Source organism: Acartia tonsa, chromosome 1, assembly GCF_053477335.1.
Source record: "Acartia tonsa isolate MP-2025a chromosome 1, ASM5347733v1, whole genome shotgun sequence".
Classification (NCBI taxonomy): Eukaryota; Metazoa; Arthropoda; class Copepoda; order Calanoida; family Acartiidae; genus Acartia; species Acartia tonsa.
Genome location: NC_137260.1, coordinates 48,729,767 through 48,749,798, shown reverse-complemented (window position 1 = coordinate 48,749,798; position 20,032 = coordinate 48,729,767). Strand labels below are relative to the sequence as shown.

Here is a 20,032-nt window from a genome sequence, read left to right as displayed (position 1 = left end):
CAGGCCAACCCGGTTGGGTTCAGCCGAAATAACGAAAATAACATTTCACACTCGGCCTTGACCTGTTCGTAGGTCAAGGCTTGGCCTGCCTCGCCAAACAGATGAGAAGCCATTTCCGCCGCTTGCCCTACCAGTGACAGTAAAAGGGCGTTGCGGCGGTTGAGGGAGTCATGGGGCGGCACGCGGTAAGCCGCCCATGACATCTCGAGTCTGCGGATGTGGGAGCTCCAAGATTGCTTGGGCGGTCCTCTATACTCCGGCAGGTTACTCAGCATCAGCTTGCGGTACTCGGCTGGAGCCGGCTGAGGGTCATCCTGGAGCCATCCTGGGGCTTGGTCGCCTCCTGGCGCTTGCGGCTGTTCCATCGGGTCAACGGTTCAACGGCGGGACACAAGGATATAAGGCAATATTATAAATGGTTTGTCACTTGAGGCTTTCTAGCCTAACAGCCAACACTGTTTTATCACTAGGTTGGTAGTTTAGTTACAAAGATATAACTTAGCTGTACTTATCACTAGTTGGATTCTGAGGTTGTAGAGTAGGCTGGTAGGGGTAGATAGGTGTTGAGGGTCTGAACTGCTGTCAGGAACTGATTTGGTTTTCCTTTATCACACTATAGATAGGAGGGAGAAGCTTGTAATTCTTTATCTTTCTAAAAATACCTCTGTTAGATGCTATGGAGTAGCTCCGCTCCGGTGTGTGTGTGTGTGCGTGAAATCTCCTGTCCTTGCAACGCGCTTACGCACCGTCAAATCCGCGCACACAGGTAAAACGCGCACTTATCCCTCAACTCGCTCTCTCATTGGTCCGCTTTGTCCGTTGAATTTTATGATATTTCCGCACTCCGTTGCGCGACCCGTAAATGGCGCTCTGTGTTCCCGGTCACTAGCTCCACACCGTGGGCGGACTTAGTCAAGTGTGGGTAGGAGGGGGGAAGCGCGTGAGGGGACGGGGTAAATCCGTCCGTTCCCCCTGTGAGGAAGGGGGGAGTGCTGTGGGTTTGAGGTAACTGTGTGATGAGGTAATGGTGCCCTTTCTCCTTAATCCTAGGCTTATCTGTTATGTCACCTTGATTGTATTTCCTTAAATGGAGAGTGGGCCCCTCCCTTTCCTCTGGAATAAGGGGTGTATTTTTGTTGTGCTGTAGGCTTGGGGTGGTTAGATTGTTTATCAGGGCATTGTTATATTACATCTAGCTTCTATTTTTGTCCTTATCACAATACATAACAGATTTGTTTACCAAACCCGTTCTATTTTTAGTTGTTATCACAATACACAACAAATCCAAGCCTGTTCTATTTTTAGTTTTATCACAATACACAACAAATTGTTTGCCAATCTTTGCTCATAAATCTATTGTTTAACCATCACACTAGGGTGGTAATCCCTACAATGTGATATAATATCTGCTTTTCTAGATGGGTGGCTGCGTTGTAGCCTCTCAGGATACTTGGAGTTGGCGTAGTTTTCTCTGCTTTGGTGCACTACACTCGTATGTTGGCTCGCAGCTCGCAGCTATGTGGCGTGTTTCAGCCTATCGGCGGCAGGGAATGTCCCGTCCTGCTAGCGCCGCTGATCCAAATCCGGCTGATGGCGGCAGGGAATGTCCCGTCCTGCTAGCGCCGCTGGTTCGGATCCTGCTATCTCTTGCAGTAAGGTTGGCCTAGTTTCAGCCGTTTGCACTTATTTGGCGTGTTTCAGCCAGTCCGCAGGCCTGTTTCAGCCTTTTGAGCGCCCAATTCTCCGTTAGATGTCGGCGCTTCTCGCGGTTCTCCGTCAAGTTTCGCTGTTTCACTTCCACAACTGCCGGATGCAGAGTTAGACCTTGCTATCCAGGGTGGGTAATTCAGGTTGCTTGTGTCAGTTTTGCCAGTTTCACTGCTGGGAGTACCTTAGCCTCAGCTGCGCGTCTGCTCTACAGTTGTGGTTTGCCGTAATCTCACACAGCTGTCACCAAAAGTTGTGGTATCCGCCGAGGATAAATGGCAGACACCGGAGTTCAATTAGATTACGGCAGTGTGAACAGACGTGGACACCTTACTATAGAGAAGCTACGCTTCTCTAGCATTCACTAGATAATGATCAACATCTATTTCAGTTGTCACTTTATTGAAGGTCTAAAGAGTACTAAAGCTATATACAACAAACAATAATTACACAGATAGGAATAAATAATCATAACATAAAAGCATTATAATACATATACAATAGTCAGTTTGGGCAATAATGATCCCCCATCCCTGGAAAGGGTGGGGGGAATTAACAATGCAGCTTAACCATAATAAAGCTTGTCAGATTCAATCATTAATTTAAGGCATAGGGAGGGGGTCGGCAGACCCCTTCCCCAGGACTCGGGGGAGGGCCTGTGGCCCTTCCCCAAACCCCGGTCAGGGGTGCCATAGGCATGGCTCACGGTTGCCGAATACCACATTAGGACAGGTTGTATTGGGTACTGGGTTGCCACGGAGAGTTAAACACAGGCCAAATAGACATAGAACCCCCATTAGAATTTTTTTTAAATATTTTCAAAATAAGGGGGGGGGGGTTGCTCATTAGGCACTTTGATGGAAACACCTCAATTTTAATATCTAAATCAGATTTAGAATTTTATATATATACTATTTACAATATAAATTACTATTTCAAATTACGTGTGACTTTGCCGCTAGACTCTAAGAGATATTAAACGATAGCATAGGTGTACCATGCTAAAAAAAAAAGGATAAAAGCTTAAAAATAAGACATTTGGACTATTGAAAATCAACACTTTAAGAGTAAATTGGTCTTAAAGTTTCTTGATGCTAGATTCTGACATACTTTCATTTTTGAGACTTGACAGACAGACATCTTACTATTTTCATGAATACGTAAATATTATGTTCTATATATGTATAATGACAAAAACAAAAAAGTATGAAAAGTTTTGTTTGTGTTGGTGTGTGTGTGTGTGTGTCTGAGAGAGGAATTATCCTTTTTTCTTCTTTCTTCTGGGTGATAACTTCTTGAGGTGGTGGTAATGTCTGTCCTGGTGGTGGGGGAAGGGGAATATCATGTCACTTTCCACCCTTTCCATGTTTAGCTGCATATTGACAATACTAATCATCAGGGAGAATGGGGATATTGGACTGTAAATTACATGCACTAGTACTCAAAGTTTATAATCTTATTATGGGCTCAAAGACTTTGGGTACTTTTATTAAATCTTAATTGATTAGTTCTAAATTAGTAATATCCATATATATACAGTTTAAGGACTATAATGATCTTACTTTTCAAGTTTAATAGTTCTACAAACTGGGAAATTAATCTTTATATCAGAATCCTGGCAGTTAAAGGATGCTAGCAAACTTGCTGGGTAATCCAGGTGCAGAGCAATAGAATACATGACTTTGATGAAGTTAAAAAAATATATATCCAAAACATAAGAATGATATAAAATGTAAGTTAATTTAGGCCAATTTTAGGTTCCCTACCCCTACAGGTCATTTTTCTTCAGATCTACTGCAAACTTGTTACAGTTTCCGTGACAATTATATGCGACTTTGAGACCTCAAATTTTAAACTTTTTTTATGACTACACGATAGTCCAAGTTTTAAGGATTGATAAAATTTCTGCCATCTTTTCCATTTACTCAGATGGCAGGCGGCCTAGAATTATTTGATTTTATAAAGCTAATTTACTTTGATGTGCCTTCATCTGATATTTAATATATCAATATATACAATGTTACATTACAATTTAGGTCATTCCATTAGATGCATTTTGTACCAGTGATAAAAGGGATAAAGCATAATTGTAAAAATTTTCTGGACCATTTATTGCTAAAGAAAAAAGACACAATAAATATTCTTCGATCATAAGGTGAATATCAAAAGTAATCCAATGTACATAATTATTCAAACAGAAGATGATCTTTTAGTAATATATTTTCCAGTATGGCTTTAAAACCAATTAATTTTCGCTGGATTATAACCAGTTCTGAGCCATATTGAAAAAAACATGTATTGCACCACATTAAAGAAATTCTTTACGAATAATAAGATAAAAATCATAAAAATAATACCAGTTTGTTTGCGTGTGACTTCAGCCCATCGAAGCCAACAAGAATGGAATGAATCTCATAGTTTTTCAATTTACTATTAGCAAAAAATTGTCTATTATAAGATGCAATAATACTAATACAGTTGCAAATAAAAAGGGGTAAAATAATTTTGTTGTAGACCCCGCATAACCTGCAGCACTGATTTTCAATATATATTGAGTAGAGGGAAAGTGAAGGGTGCTGAATGTGTAAAAAGGGGGTAGCATCAGAGAGAAATAGATAGATAAAATACCGCTACGCGCGTGGCCGCGTTTTCTTTGCCTCGGGTTTGACATTATCTATGTTTTTTGATGGAAGTTGAAACTGTATTGAAATTTTAGTTAATGCTGTTTCAAATTGGTTAGTAATGAAACTACTCTATAACTTACTATGTGTTGTTTGGTTTACCTGTGTTTAAAAAAAGTAGCTAATGATAAGAATCGACTTTTCATAGACTAACAAAATATGAAAGCCCGGCCGAGAATCCGTTTAAAGTAGATCTTGTATTAAAAATTTAAAACTTTGTTACTTTTAAAGCGCTTTTCCTTGTCAACTAATATAAGGTTATGTTGTAAAATTATTTTAGATTAGATAACTATTCCTATTTCCTAAGAATGCAAAAAGTTATCTGCCTATCCAATCATCAAATTGATATCCAAGTTCATATCAATTCAGGATACGGGGAGGCATTAGGAAGCAGGAATGGCATTTAGGAAGAAAGAAATTGAATAGTTTGATATAAAAAGTGTATAATGTTTTAGAATTAAAGGAAACAAAGTAATTGAGAATGGTTTGAAAAACTTGTCACCGAAAAAGAATTGTGTCGAAATATGTACAACATTTGATGGCCTTGAATGAAATGGTAATTTTTTACATATTTTCGACATTTCATTCTAATAGGAATAATAATGTCAACATGTGATATGGCATATAATAATATTGCATATTGCTGAGAAAATATTGACATTACGTTATTCTGCTAACATTGCGACTACATTTTAATAGAGATGATATAATAAAGGAGTAAAAAAATTACATAAAAGCTGTTTTTTCTTTGTTTAAACAACTCAATTATATGTTAGAAATGTGTATTTCTTTTAACTAAAACTTCATGTATGTGTTATATACATATACGTGTATTTATATTATCTGTGTGTGAAACATACAATACCAAACTCTTTATAGCCTAATCTCTCCTTTTATTACCATGTTAAATCTAATACACTGCCCTTTTTTCACTTGTTCTTTCAACTAATTTATTATAATGACTATGTTTAATTTTCTTACATTATTTAATCTTTGTCTTTTTTATTTTTTTTTTATTTTTTCATAACTTCATTCTCTGTATATTTTCTCTCTTTTCTCTTTTAAGATTCCCTCAAAAATTGGATTTTTATATTTTTCTATACCTCAATTTATTCATTCGCACTTTATATTATCTATTTTTTGTCTGAACCACTGAACCGTATTAGATTTCCATATTGGGGAAGCTTTACAAAGGTCAAGAGATCGGTTTAGGCATTTTTTTTCACCCATTCCTTGACCTTTCAAATATAGATTCTCTTGATGCTAGTATTACTAGCCTCTATTACTATTTTAGAAGCTTTTTTTAGTGTATATAAAAAATGACGTCATTCTGGCCTACCATTGGTCAATTAGAAAGTATACTGGCCTGCCATTGGTAATTTAGTCTGTATATTGGCCTATCATTGGTCATTTGTATTGAATGACGTCATTTTCTTATAGGGACAATAAAGAACTTCCTAATTTAACTCATTTTTCCTTTTTTTTTCTTTTTCTTCTTCCATAAACGTTAATTATCCTTTCAATCATTGTAAGTAAGTTGACCAAGTTATCACATTATGAGTCTCATATAAAAGAGGTGCATGAAGCGTCTAGACATAATTTGGACACGTCACCTATTTTCAAAGTTTGCTGAACTTTCCCACCCAACCAATTGCTTTAATGTTCATTATTGTCTTAGTGTCAAAAAAGCTTTTCTATGGCACCTCCAAAATCTCTTTAAAAGAATATTTTAAAGCCTCGCGCAATGGTTCAAAGTCCTTATCTTTTACAATTAAGTCATTTTTTTACATTTTATACCAAAAATATAGGTTGTTACGTCCCTACCCCCGCTCCCCCCCCCCCCCCCAAAAAAAAGGAGGATTAAAAATACAATCACTGTTTATATTTGTACTGTTTCTAAAGGAATACTCTTTTTGTTTAGGAGGTTGGGGGGGGGGGGTGGTCAAGGTGTGCAGTATTACATTTCTAGAATATGGCCCAAATCTTAAATCTTGGCATACATAATATATGACTATTCATATTATATTCATTTAATCTTGGAAAAATATCTGAAATAGGTAGGTTGAATATGATTATATTTTCTATATCAAATAAAAAAAACTTAATGGCTTTTGAATACTTAAATTGATTTTTTTGTTTGTGTAAAATGTAGCTAAATGTTGTCTGTTCTAATTCCCATTATTCTGTGTAAGCATGTCTGAGAATAATGCAAATGTTAAGCTTCCTAATCTCATAAAAGCTTTAGCTTTCGTTATTTCAAAGTATTGAGTTAATTTTATCTATAATACAAAGTAGCTTGATGTCTGTCCGTCCGTCCGTCTATCCGTCTGAAGCTTAAGATCTCGGAAACCACTGAACCGATCGGATTCTACTCTTTAGGGAATATACCTACTGGTCCTGTGGTGGTTTTAGGCTATTTTCTTGGGGGTGGGACACCCCCAACTCCTCCAAAAACAAAAAAATCCCCCTCATTTTTTTTTTTTTTTTTTTTTTTTGTAGAAGATTTCCTTGGTCCTTTTTTTTATTTTTACAAATTTCTCCTCAACTTTTTTTTGATCACCTCTTGGCGCAAAGCCCCTAGAGTAGAGGCTAGGGGCGAAGCCGCTAGTTATTATATAAAATGTCAAAAATTTATTTAAGTTTCATGTTTTGTGCATTTTGGGTTCTTTTTGTCGGATTTGGCTTGTGGCTGGGCGGCCACATGACGTAGTCAAAGCTGTAAAATGGATTTACTATTAATGGTGACTTTGAGATTCAGATCCTAGATGCACGGAAACCGGCAGTTTCCCCCTTAGTTCCCAGTCGATCAGAGAACTCCCACCCAGTATTATTAAAATATATTTAAAATTAGGGGAGATTGTTTTTCAATTTTTTGTTTATTACTTTGATAAAAGCTAGGTTAGGTTATATTGGGTGTTAAGCCCTGAAGGGTTAGAGCAGTGCATGTATAGGCCCCACAGAATTAGGTTCCCCTGCAGTACGGATAGGCGAAAAAACAGTACTTGAAATCTCTTAATTGTAAAGAAGCTTTGTACTAAGATTTCACATTTACTCCTACTAGGGCTGGTTTTAGTTGACATGATATTTTCCTGTAGAAAGACTGGTATACTGGAGGTGGACAGAACTATGATGTGGCCACGATACCTGAAATTATTACAATAGTTTACATTTGGTTCAGGAATAAGGTATAGCCAACAAGCGAAATAAATCTAAAATAATGTATTTTTTTTGTGGGGGCAGATAAAAGGTCGTCAATTTTTCTATGTGTTGCCCCCAACGACAGCTGAATATGACGTATAGGTTTCGTGATTTTCGAATCAATTTCGTTGTTGGTATAAGCTGAACACAGTAATAGTGTCTGACTGATTATGACATAACAAAAAAAATAGCCAATGAGAGGCCACTATAAATTTTACCATTGGTCAATAACGGCCTCTCATTGGCTAATTTTTTTTGTTACGTCATAATCAGTCAGACACTATTACTGTGTTCGTATAAGCTGATTTGGATTTTAGACAAAATATATATATTTTTGCTGACGTTACTTTTCCTCTTTGTCAAAAATGACCATGTTAATATTGCTTGATTCACTTCCACTACAAGAGGTGTGTATTTGATAAGTAAAAAACAAAATTTTATTTATTAGAACAAAATTAAAAATGACATTTTTTGATAAAAAAAGATAAACATTTTGTTTTGGAAAATTTCAAAATATTTAGAATGAACTTTTTCCATTTCTATATTAATTCATTATCATTCTTGCTATTTAACAAAGGAAAGAAACAAAAAAAAATTAAGTGGTCAAGCAAAATTCTCTCCCCATACAACTTTCTATCTTGATTAGATAATAAGATTTTATCAGAGATTAGGGATAAGGCACTCGAAGAAATAAATAGTTCGTTAGCAATATTCACACCAGCAAGGTTTTATTATTTTCTTATTAGCAATATCAGGGAGAAAAAAATATTTAGTTTTTAGGGAATAGTCCCTTTCGGGACATCACGATTTGTCGTACTTTTAAAATGGCTTTTTATAGGTTAGGTTAGGTTAGGTGATTGCCCCACAGGGTTAGGTAATTGGCCCCGCAGGGGCTAGAAATAGGAGAAAATCTACTGTGAAAAATATGAAGAATCGCCCCTTAAGGTGCGATGTCACGAAAGGGACTATATCCAATTTTTAAAATATTTTCATAATATACAATTCCCCTTACACCCAGGGTTTTCTTTTCTAGATTATATTATTACATTTTCTATTTACTATAATTATATTTCATACCAGATCATATTATAGTATTAATATTTTTTTTTTATAATATTCTTACTTGATACTTTATAATATAAAACTGCACAGATTAATATAGTTATTTATCCCATCGAAGTATAGAGAGCTTTCTGTGGATATCAAAATAAAAAAATGTAAGATTAAAACCAGTTTGATTTTTAAATATTCGTGGAAATTGTCTGGAAATATATGGTTTTTCAGTATGGCTTAGAACCTGTACTAATCCAGTGGTGTTGAAGCCATACTGGAAAAAGTTTCTTAATGAAATCAAAACTGGGAAATATGTAGCAACAGCCAGACAGACATACATCCAGATTCTTTTATATAACTGTATTATTTTTAGCTACCTTTTGTATAATGTTTGTGTTAAGTATTCTTTTTATCAAGGATAAGATCAAATAATGGCTTACTTAATACAATCAAAGAAAAGGAAAGGTATATTAACATCTAAAGATCTGGCAGTCAGGGATCTTAAGGGATAAGACAATTGATGAAAACTTTATTTACACCTCAATGATGATAAACAAAAGTATTCATTTATATTTTAGATTTAAAAAGTTTTTATAGCCAACGAACAAGAGACTTTGTTATCAAAACGTCTGGTACCAGTAATTTGAGTTGAATATACCCTGATATAAGAAATTACCTTAATCCCTTTTTCTCTTTAAGCTTCAGAAAAATTTTATGTTAAATGATTTTTATATTTTCTAGAATAAATTTCTCTATATCTTTCTCCCTGATAACCACACAAATAAAAGCCAACAATATTATTTACTTTTACTTCAAGAATAAGATGCTCCAAAATATATCAAATAACTTTAAAGTGGGGTTTATTCAGACAAAAAAAGGACGCTCACGTCCAAAATTGAAGAAGCTCTAAAATGCATTTATTTCTTTAAACAAAATGTTCAATATTTGTTAAAAATTTTATTACAATTTACATTGAAACTTTTCTGTGCTGCATTAATATAATCTGTGTCTTAATTGGACAAGTTAGTCAGGGTTGGGTTTTTAAATTATTTTTCGCAGTTTTTTTAATACATTGTGATGTCACATTTTAACTTCAAAATTTAAAAAAAAATATTGTTATATAAATTTTGGAAAATGTAAAGAAAAGGACAGAAAAGAAATTTTCAAAAAGGAGAGAAATCATCTTCCCTTTTCTCAGATAAGTGAAAAATGGACAAAAATTACTCAAAAATTACCTTTTCCTCACATATCTAAAAAAGAGGATAAAAATCACCTTCCTAAATCTCACTTAATCTTTCTAATTCTAAGAAAATTAACCTCCTCCTCTTATTTTCAATTTATTCAAAATAAGGGGTGTTGTCTTAAGTGCTCAACACGCAATTTGTATGCAAGCACCAGAAAAACTAATATTTCTTTTAAAATTTAATTTTAAACACTGTCCTCATTTAGAATTTATATAGTTATAAAATCTGCCCTTTGGGGGAAAGTTGTTAAGCTAATCTTATTAGAATACTACGTAGTGACCATACCAGACATAAAGGGACAATCTTACACTTTGGTATGTTGTTTCGACCGTCAATTTAATGCTTTTTTGTGAAAACTTAAAAAGAGTAAAGGTTTTGAGATTTTAAGGTGGATTTGTGTAGAAAATATCATAGTATATTATTTTGCTTTCAGTTATATTTATTATCCTCGTCCCAATACCATTTTTACCACATACCAAAAAAAGATCTAAGCAGTCGGTATGTTTGCCTATCTGTAGCACTGAAATGGCCTAACCCCTGAGAAAAGCCCTAATACTGCATGACCTATACCTGCAGTGCCCTAACCTTGAGGTAAAAAAAAAACAAAGTTTAAGAGTGTCTGTTAAAAAGTGGCCCAGCCGGACGGACGGACGGAGCAGACTTTAACTTTCCTTCCCCAGTTTGATTAAACATTTAGTGGGTTTAGTCAGAGGATAAATGAATCAAAGAAAGGGAAGAGTTTTATGCAAAGTTGTTGAATTAAGAGTTAAACATAAATTACAAAAGGCTAAAATATATTATGGAATAAAACTTTTATATTTTTATATGAGGTTTTTAACTTTTTGAAATTCAACTAATGATACATACATACATATATTAAAATTATTCAAGAATAACTCTTTGAATATTTTTAAAGAATTTTTATTCTTATCACAAAATATGATATAGCTTCAAAGATTAATTAAGTAGCAAATTAATCAAATTGGTTTAATTTAGGATCTAACATATTCAACCACTGCACTGCTGGAAAATATTAAATTTTGTCCTAAAAAACTAGGAGATATCTGATATACGATATGTCTTTAAAGAACTCCCACTTCATAAGAAAATTATCCTTAAACCCACGTTTGACCAATATGAATATTCCTTGAATGACAAGGCCAAAACGGTACAACGGTTAGCGAGATCTTAAGCTTCCTACGGGCAGACAGACAGCCCTCTACTTTGTATTATAGATAAAAATATAAAACACAGAGACAAATAAACATCTTGTTAAATTGGAACTATTATGTCAGCAAGTTATACAGGTACGAATAAAAAAACAAGGATGACAACATCCATAAAAGCGAAGATTTGAAATAGTAGGAAAAATATTTGTAGAGTGTCAAAACTAAATAAGCAGAATATATTTATGTATAAGTCAAATTAAAATTGTAAGAAATTTTGATGCAATACTAAAACTTTAGGAATTGATTTTAGTGATGCTTCGCTTAGAACATTTTACCTTGTTGTAATAGGAATCAGTATTCAAAAAATCAGATAAAAAGGATAATTATATAACATATAAAAAAATTGTTCTCAAAAAGGTTAAAAATCAACATGTTCTAAATGGACGTTCTGGTAACAATTATAGAGTTGCTACGCGTCCTTCACCGTACCTTACTGTTATAGGAATCATAATGTAAATTTTGAAATCGATAGGACAATTCCAACAAGTCTAAATTAACGAACTCACGTACGTACGAACCGACCCTAATAATAGAAAAGCTTAAAAAAAATACTTACTCAATAATTTCTGGTTGTACCCATATAACTCCCAATATCTCAACTTGACAATAAGCATTGTAATACAGGCCGGGACTACCACACATCTGTGCATTTGTACACCTAGATAGACAGATGGGTAGTTAGATAGATTAATAAATAGGAAGTTAGGAAGGTAGCCAGATAGATTTTCATAGGCAGATACAAGAAGATGTAAGATTTATATAAAGTCTGTAAGTATTTTATATGTTCGATAGTGTATGCCATAGCTCTGTCAAAAATGCTTTCAAAACAAACCTTATTCGAACAAAGATACTAAAATAGTTCCTTTATAAGCTCATGTAATCAGTTTTGTAATATCTTTCTATTTATTGGAAAACTAATTAAAATATCAAAATTGTTTTTTATATGTATGGAAACCATCAAATCAATAGAAAAAATCTCTTTGTAAGTTTTTTCTCTAATTTTTAAAATTTCTTTTTTCCTCTTTTCTTTTTTAAAAAAATGTTCACTTTTGACTGGTAGATTCTTTAAGAAATAAATCTGCAGAATCGGTTAAAGAGTATAAAAATTATTTCTGTAAAAAATCTTACAATATTTAAATATTCCTTTTATTAATTTAGAACATTTTTTATGAAATTTAGAAATGGATATACACAAAATGAAATTTTATGTTATAGCCGATTCTGCGAATTTTTTTAAGAACCCAACTCAGGTTTCTTTATAATAAATACAATATATTATAGTCACAAAGACATTAAGAGAACAAAGAATCAACTTTATGATTATTGTTGTAAATATCAAGAAGCTGCCGTGTAAGGGAACTTACATTGTAAAAGGTAAAATGACTTAAGTATATAGGTATCGTATGTTGTTTATTATAGTGTCAAGTTTTAATTTTACAAAAACATCATGTTTTCAAAATAAAAATAAAATATTTTATAACCAACCATTTTGTATATTATATGAAATTTCTTAATTTACCCTGGCACTTTCCAAAATACATACCCTAACGGCAGCTATAACATAAAAAAAACTTTGTTTTGATGTATCCAGGTTTGGGTAATAAAAACAACCATCATATATCATGAAAGGTAAATTGCTGGAAAAAATGTTATGTATTACAATAAATTATTTCTTTTGTAAAAAGTTATTTAATGTTTTTCGCCTGTGTAATTTTATATATTTATGAAATTAGAGCAGCTAGTATATATACATACTAACGGCTTCTAGGGGCACTTAACGGAAAGGGGGGTTGACCAATTTTTTTGTTTTAGATTTGAAAAGAAAAAAAAATATTTGATGGGAGGATTTTTTTATGGAGGTCGACCATCCTCCCCATTTTCAATTAGCTTTACTCCTATTTTCTATCAGCTTAGCTCGTAAATGGAGGGGGGGGGGTATACGCTACATTTGATGAAGGAAAAAATTGTGGGAGGGGTGGTTAACTTATTTCTCAGGGTTATATCTTATAGAGGGAGGGGGGGGGGGGGGGTTTGACCAGTACTTAAAATATCATTTCTGAAAATTATGATCTAATTGGACACATTAAGCTACCCTAGTATATAGAAAAACAAAAAATATAGAGATAATAATTGATAATCATGAATACAAGTCCTTCTAGTCTTGGCTAGAGTAGCAATACCATTATGTGTGAGTTGTGTATCAGTATATCCAGACAATGAGGGAGGGGACAATGAGCTGTTTTTTTCACTATTCCCCAAAGTTTTATAAAAACGTTTTCTTATTCGTTAGCTTAACAACTTTGATTGGTTGGTTTATTTAGTGTCCAAACGTTTAAAATTTTTATTGTAATTTACAGAAGGGGTAACTTTGTGTATCATCATTGGTTTTGTACATCAATTTATCGGCCATTGTCTTATCCCTTGAGATCCCTGATATCCAGAAGAAGAAAAAAACATATTTGTTGTTATGATGTGGATATTGTATATAAATGATGCCAGAATTATTATTACACCTATCATTACCAGGCGAGATTTATTTACATACTATCATTAGGCCATAACAAATATATGTATGATATACTTCTTATGATTGAGAAGCAAAAATGATCTAAAAGAAGTGGTCGTCAGTATGTATGTTCGTCACTAATACCTATGTGTGTTTTTATATTTGTTCGTTCAGGTATTTGGCCATAACTCTGACAACTAAAGCAACCAGCATATCTTTTAATCCATAAGACACTTACATGGGTACTTTAGAAGCCATCCGACATTAATATTTATTGACACAATGTTTTATAATCATTATTTAATATTTAACCATGAATGAATATAAAAGAAACTTAAATAACCTATCAAAGGATATAAACCTTTGATGCTAGAAAACTTTAATTGAAAACTCTAAAGAAAGGGCTTTGACGGTTATTTTTATTCTGGTAAAATAAATTTAATTTAATTTATTAAAGTTTTGATCAATGAAATAAATAATATTCTATTTCTTAATGATATTATAATAAGTTTGTTTTAATAACTAAAAAGGTATTAAGCTATTTATTCTAACCACCTAATTGCTGCCAAATTAACGGATGAAAAACTATTGTTAGTTTATATTGTTCGTCAGTTAAAATCTTTCATTTTTGTTGGATGTTTTAAGCATTTATTTTTTTAATTTAAGTCTTGGGATGGTTTTACGCTATGATATTAGTCTCCTAGTCTATAGGCACATCCGCTAGTACTTTTTGATTGCAGCAGGTAGACATAGACGTCCAAGGGGGGGGGGTAATGGGGCGATTACCCCCCCCAAACGAATTTAGGGGTGCCGTAGGCACCCCCAAATTTTTTTTCATTTTACCCCCCCCATTTAAAATTTACCCCTACCCTGGGGGTGCCGTAGGCACCCCCAACCATTTCGGAGGGGGTATTTCCCCCCCCAAACAATTTTGGGGGGGTAAATACCCCCCCCAAAATAGAAAATCTCTAACAAAAAAAATTTTTGCGCGCTTCGCGCGCATTTTTAATACTAAATTTTTGATAAAATTTTAATTACGGGGGTAAATTTTGGGGGGGGTAAACAAATTTTACCCCTGCCAACAGATTTCAGGGGGGGTAATTACCCCCCCCCCCAAGCAAATTTTACCCCCGGGGTAAAAATTTTGGGGGGGGTAAAAAAAATTTGCGGCGCGCTTCGCGCGCCATTTTACCCCCCCCAAAACCGAATTACCCCCCCCTTAAAAAATTTTACCCCTCCCAAAATAAAAAGCTTGGACGCCCCTGCAGGTAGAAATACAAGGCAAATGATTACATTATAAGTTGAATATTATTATCAAACGCGTTGTTAATGTCAAACTGCTCAAATTACTATAAATGTACATCGTTCTATAATTTAGGATTTAACGTTAATACATATGTCCATGAAAATTACAAAAAAAAAAATTACTTAGATAATTGTCTTTAGAATTTTTTAAAAATTTGTTAGTAACTAAAAAGAATAGGTATATATAACACCGCAAAAAGTGTTTTCCCTATTTTTTTTTATATTCCACCGATTGTGATGAACATAATTATACCTGTTTTCTTTCTTATAGAACAGTTTATGTAATTAATCTGAGTATCAATATCTAAATTACTGAAATTGATCTCAAATAACATTTAGAATTTCCAGTAATGCAATTTTCTCTCTCCAACTTTTGTTCGTAATTTAATTATCTTTCTCTCTCTCTCTCTATTTTTTTGTACAATTTAGTTATCAACTGTATAGATTTCTATCCATTAAGTAATAAACAAGAAATAATTTTTAGGCAAATAGCGTAGCTTTCTGAAGTTATTTAAGACTTTTTCTAATTTTCCCGTTTACTAAATATCAACATGATATCTAGGAAATTTTAGTACTAGATGCTAAGCCCCAATATAGGAAGGTACTTAACAACATTCATTTTTTGGCTTTTTAAAAAAATTGGGGGGTTTAATTTTTTTCTTGGACAATTTTACTTAAGGGGTGTTGCAGACCCTCCCCCCCCCCCTCTACAAGTATTTAAAAATCTTACTAGATTAATATTAAAAATCCCTGGAATTTGTAGAACGAGAGGTCAAGATGTATACAGTCAAAAAAATTAAAATTTTATAGCAAATTCACAATCAATAAGTTTATAAATCATGAATATTCTTATGCTGTAAGTATTGGTGCAAAAAATGGGGACGAATTTCAAATTGATTTGACGGGGCTGGGTTTTTTACGTCACAAGTGAAGGGAAACCCCCATCTCTTTTCTAGGGGGTTTCTTTCCCCCTTCACTTAAAAAAATCAGCCCCGTCAAATCAATTTGAAATTCGTCCTTATTTTTTGCTTATACAGCATCAATATTCTTATTTTGTATTATTTTATTCTAAATATATTTCTATACCTAATTAACACATATATAACATATTACATTATCAATAATGTACATGCTATAGTCTTATTATGTGTTAATTGCTACTGTATATAAAACTCATTAATACGTTTATTACTGCTGAGCAGAATAATAAATGGATAGGTTTATAATTAATTTTCTAGACTGGTGAATAGATATTTCATCCACCTAACACCTCGCAACAACTATATCATTCTTTATATAATATGATATTGTATAGTTTAAACTTTTAGATAGGAAGAAAGAACTAATAAATCTAAAATACAAAGCGAAAAAAACCAAGCGAATGAAAAATAATGAACAAAGTAATTTTAAAAAAAATAGTTAAATAATAAAAAAGACTAAGCTCATTTAAATTTTCAAAACAGACAAAGTGAGTTGTAGAACAGAAAAATATTCATCATTGGAATCTTTTAAAGCTTTCAGACAACTAACCTCAAAAATAGCCACAAAAAATAAGATTCCAGGCACCCTACAGTCGTATTTGAGGAACAAACGGTCAAAGAAAGTTGTAAAGTATATGTTCATTTGTTTTGGGAATCAGACCAAACATTTGAATATAACTGTCTTTAACAGAAAGCCATAATTTTCAATAAGAAGAATATTACTTTTTCCTCGTGGGCCATACGGACAAACAGACAGATAGTGTTTGGTTGAGTGTAAATTTGCAATTAAAGTATTTACAATGAAGGTATAGAAAGAGAGTGTGAAAGAAAACTACCTGCACAGAAATTCCATTCGAAATTGTTTCTTGCATGGCTCCTGCAAAAAAAAATACTTTTAGAAGATTTTTTCAAAAATTAATGGTTAAAAATACAAATATTTAAACAGCTAAAAGAATCCTATAAAAAAGACAGTCAAACATTTAATTTCTGATGTCATTTTATCATTTAGTTAAAATGCTAAATAATAAAATTTTCCATTATGGCTTCGAAACCGATTAACATCCGCAGGATTAGAACCGGTTCTCAGCCATTCCTATAATCATGTATAGCATCTTCTGACATACAGTTTTCCACGAATCTTAAAATGAAAATCACAAAATTGATACCAGTTTTGTTAGCAATGGCCTTCGGCACATCGGGGCTAAAATCTTTTAATCTTATAATCTTTACATCCGCGGAAAGCTGTCTATAATACGATGTGAAAAATAACTATTCTAACCTTTGGTAGGCAGTATCTGATCTGGTAGAATGTGTTGACACTTCTTTCATACCTAAACATTTGAACAATTTACTGCAAAACTATTCAACTTTGAAAGTGATATTTGTATGAGTATAATGATTATCTCCATATAAATTAACTAGTGGCTATACCCCCAGAGGCCTCTAGATGCACTAAAGGTCAGGGAAGTAAGTCAACCTCCTCAATTTACGATTTTATTTTTCAAAAGAAATAGTTAAAATATATAGGGGGTTTGGAGATACACTTCCCAAAAATAGTTAAAAACCTTCCCTGCACCTACAAGAAGCTTCACTGGAGAACCATATCAGATCAGTGGTTTACGAGATCTTTTGCTACAGACAAAAATATTTTTGTTTAGACTTTTATAATAGCATTTCATATTTAAAACTGTGAAAAAGAAATCCCAATTCACTTTCTCGTTCAGTAAAAGTTGAATGGATGGAAGTAAATGAGATAAAATTATTCTGTTTACAATGTATTTGCACCAAAATGTAATTATTGATACACAACTTTTACGAGAAACTTTTTGCTCTGTTTTTACCACAGAATACAAAAGAATTGCACCAAAACATGATTTTATGTATCATTGATCAATTTGTTATTCAGTTTCTACCATTCAATTTTTTTAAAAAAGGACAACCCACCCCTCCCCCCCCCCCCATATTTTTTATTATCTAATACTGCTGGGGGCCCTAGGTCTGCGTGCCACTAAGCCCATGGGACTCTTTTGTAACATTAATGAAGAAGCAAGGATACTTTTGACCGTGAAAAAATTGGTTATGATCCACTTTCGTTAGATATGAATTTGCAGTAAATTTTGCTCAAATAGGAGCCCTACTTTAAAATAATCAAAAGTTATACTTCTTAATTCTCCTAAATGGTAGAAATTAATCAGTTTAATGGTCTACAATTTTCTATGTTTTGTATAGTTTTACAGGAAAGTAAAAAGTAGTTTTATTATTGTGGTGCTAATGTATAATATATTATAGTTTACGGCAGAATTTTACAAAATGGTAAAATATATTTCATTTTAATAACTAGGGCTCAACAGTCAAGTTCGCAGCTGTAACCAGGCATTCTCTTTTAAATCAACCGCAGCCACTAAAATTTGAAAATCCCAGCTGCAACTTCTTTTTCTTTTATCAATTAAAACCATCAGCCACAAAAAAGGACGGTTTCAATACTTTTACATAAAGTAGAAAGCTTTTTTTGTCTGTAGTTAAGGATATCGCTAACCGCTGAACCGATATGGTTCTCCTTTACAGTGAAGCTTCTTATAGTTCCAGGGTAGGTTTTTAACTATTTTTGAGGAGGATATATCCACCCTCCCAATAAAGAATGACCACCCCCCCCCCCTCAAACAAAATATTTTTTCTTAACTGAAAAGAAAAGCTTTAGGGCCCTTAGAGGTTTCTAGGGGCGTAGCCGCTATTTTTGATAAAATAAAATTGAACAAAATCCTCTTGAATTTACCTTGTAATCTCAGTTGAGTAGTTTGAGTTAATTTGAGGGAGAGAGCTTTGTGTGAGGGGGATTTCTGCCAGAGCCAGGGTTAACAATAAAGGCCACATTGCTAATTTCTTAACATCATTTTAGTCATTGATCATAATTCTGAATCTTCTATATTTATTTCTCCTTCAAACTATTAAAGATAATGTTAATATTTTATCATGAATCTTATAGTAAGGATGATGAATAAATATATTCCACAAAATGTCTCCCTCTGTAAAATTAAATTATTTGTGAGACAGTTTATATACTACTAGTGTCACCAACTAATCAAGATTTATCAAGTTTACCCAACAAATAAGAGAACTTTGTGTACTTGTTGTCTTCATTCCTGCTCCAACCCCATTATTTAGAAAGAGGTCGTATGATAACCTTTTTTTGGAAAACATGACAATAAGTTCCACCTGTTTAAGGGCCAAGGCTTCGTTCTCATTCTAGATATTATTTTCAAACAAATGACTAATAATGTTTTTAGAAGCTTTTTAGTACCTTTGTAGTAAATATGAAGTCATACTTATGCAATTGGTTAATTAAAATGTACACTGGACTGACCTTGGTAATTTAGTCTGTGTATTGGCCTATCATTGGTCATTTGTATTATAAGACGTAATTTTTTATTGGCACTATAAGGAGCTTCAGGTTTTCATTTTTATATCTAAAACCTTAAAAACAACTTAAGATTGATGGCAATGACTAATATGAACCTATTATAATATCCAAATATCACTGCTATAAATGTAATGCTAGTAGCATATAATAACAGATATTATTTATCACATAATATCCAATGTTTTTACCACCTATTCCAAAACTATGAGGATCATTGTAGGGTGAGTAATCATTTTGTAGCATCAAAACAAACTGGGAAGCCTTGTCTTGGCGTGACTGCAGAAACAGTTACATTTTTAATCTGAAATAAAAAAAATTAAAGCTTATTATCTTAGTAACCAACGGACCGATTGGGTTCTGCTCTTCAGGGAATTTTAGCAATTGGACGTTTTAAGCTATAATCTTGGCTAATGAAATGAAAAAATAATTTGAAAGATTAAAATCTCACTAACCACTGGATCAATTGGATTCTGCTCTTCAGGGAATTTACCTAGTGGTAATTTTAAGATTTGAAGGTATTTTTTGGAAGCCCATAAAGTTTCGAGCGAAGTCACTAGTATATGAAACAAAATTAACAAATGTAAACACATCAAAAGATTCACATTATAGTTCTATTAAGCTCTAAATTAAACTTTATCCACATAAATTTACATAAACATTAATGTAAATGAAGTACAATATAAATCCTACATATACATACCTGTTTAAATT

At 33.1% G+C, this 20,032-nt stretch overlaps 1 protein-coding gene across 1 annotated transcript; it reads right to left on the bottom strand.

Annotated features, from left to right (window-relative positions):
• Window positions 1–1,283: 1,283 nt before the first annotated feature.
• LOC145322645 (uncharacterized) lies at window positions 1,284–19,618 on the bottom strand. Its single transcript, XM_080164823.1, has 7 exons — window positions 19,417–19,618; window positions 18,677–18,783; window positions 17,183–17,234; window positions 16,740–16,780; window positions 11,669–11,770; window positions 7,481–7,532; window positions 1,284–3,028 (listed from the first exon to the last, which is right to left on the bottom strand). Exons 2-7 carry the CDS (start codon window positions 18,772–18,774, stop codon window positions 2,966–2,968), a joined length of 408 nt encoding a protein of 135 aa, XP_080020949.1. The 5' UTR covers window positions 18,775–18,783; window positions 19,417–19,618; the 3' UTR covers window positions 1,284–2,965.
• Window positions 19,619–20,032: the final 414 nt, after the last annotated feature.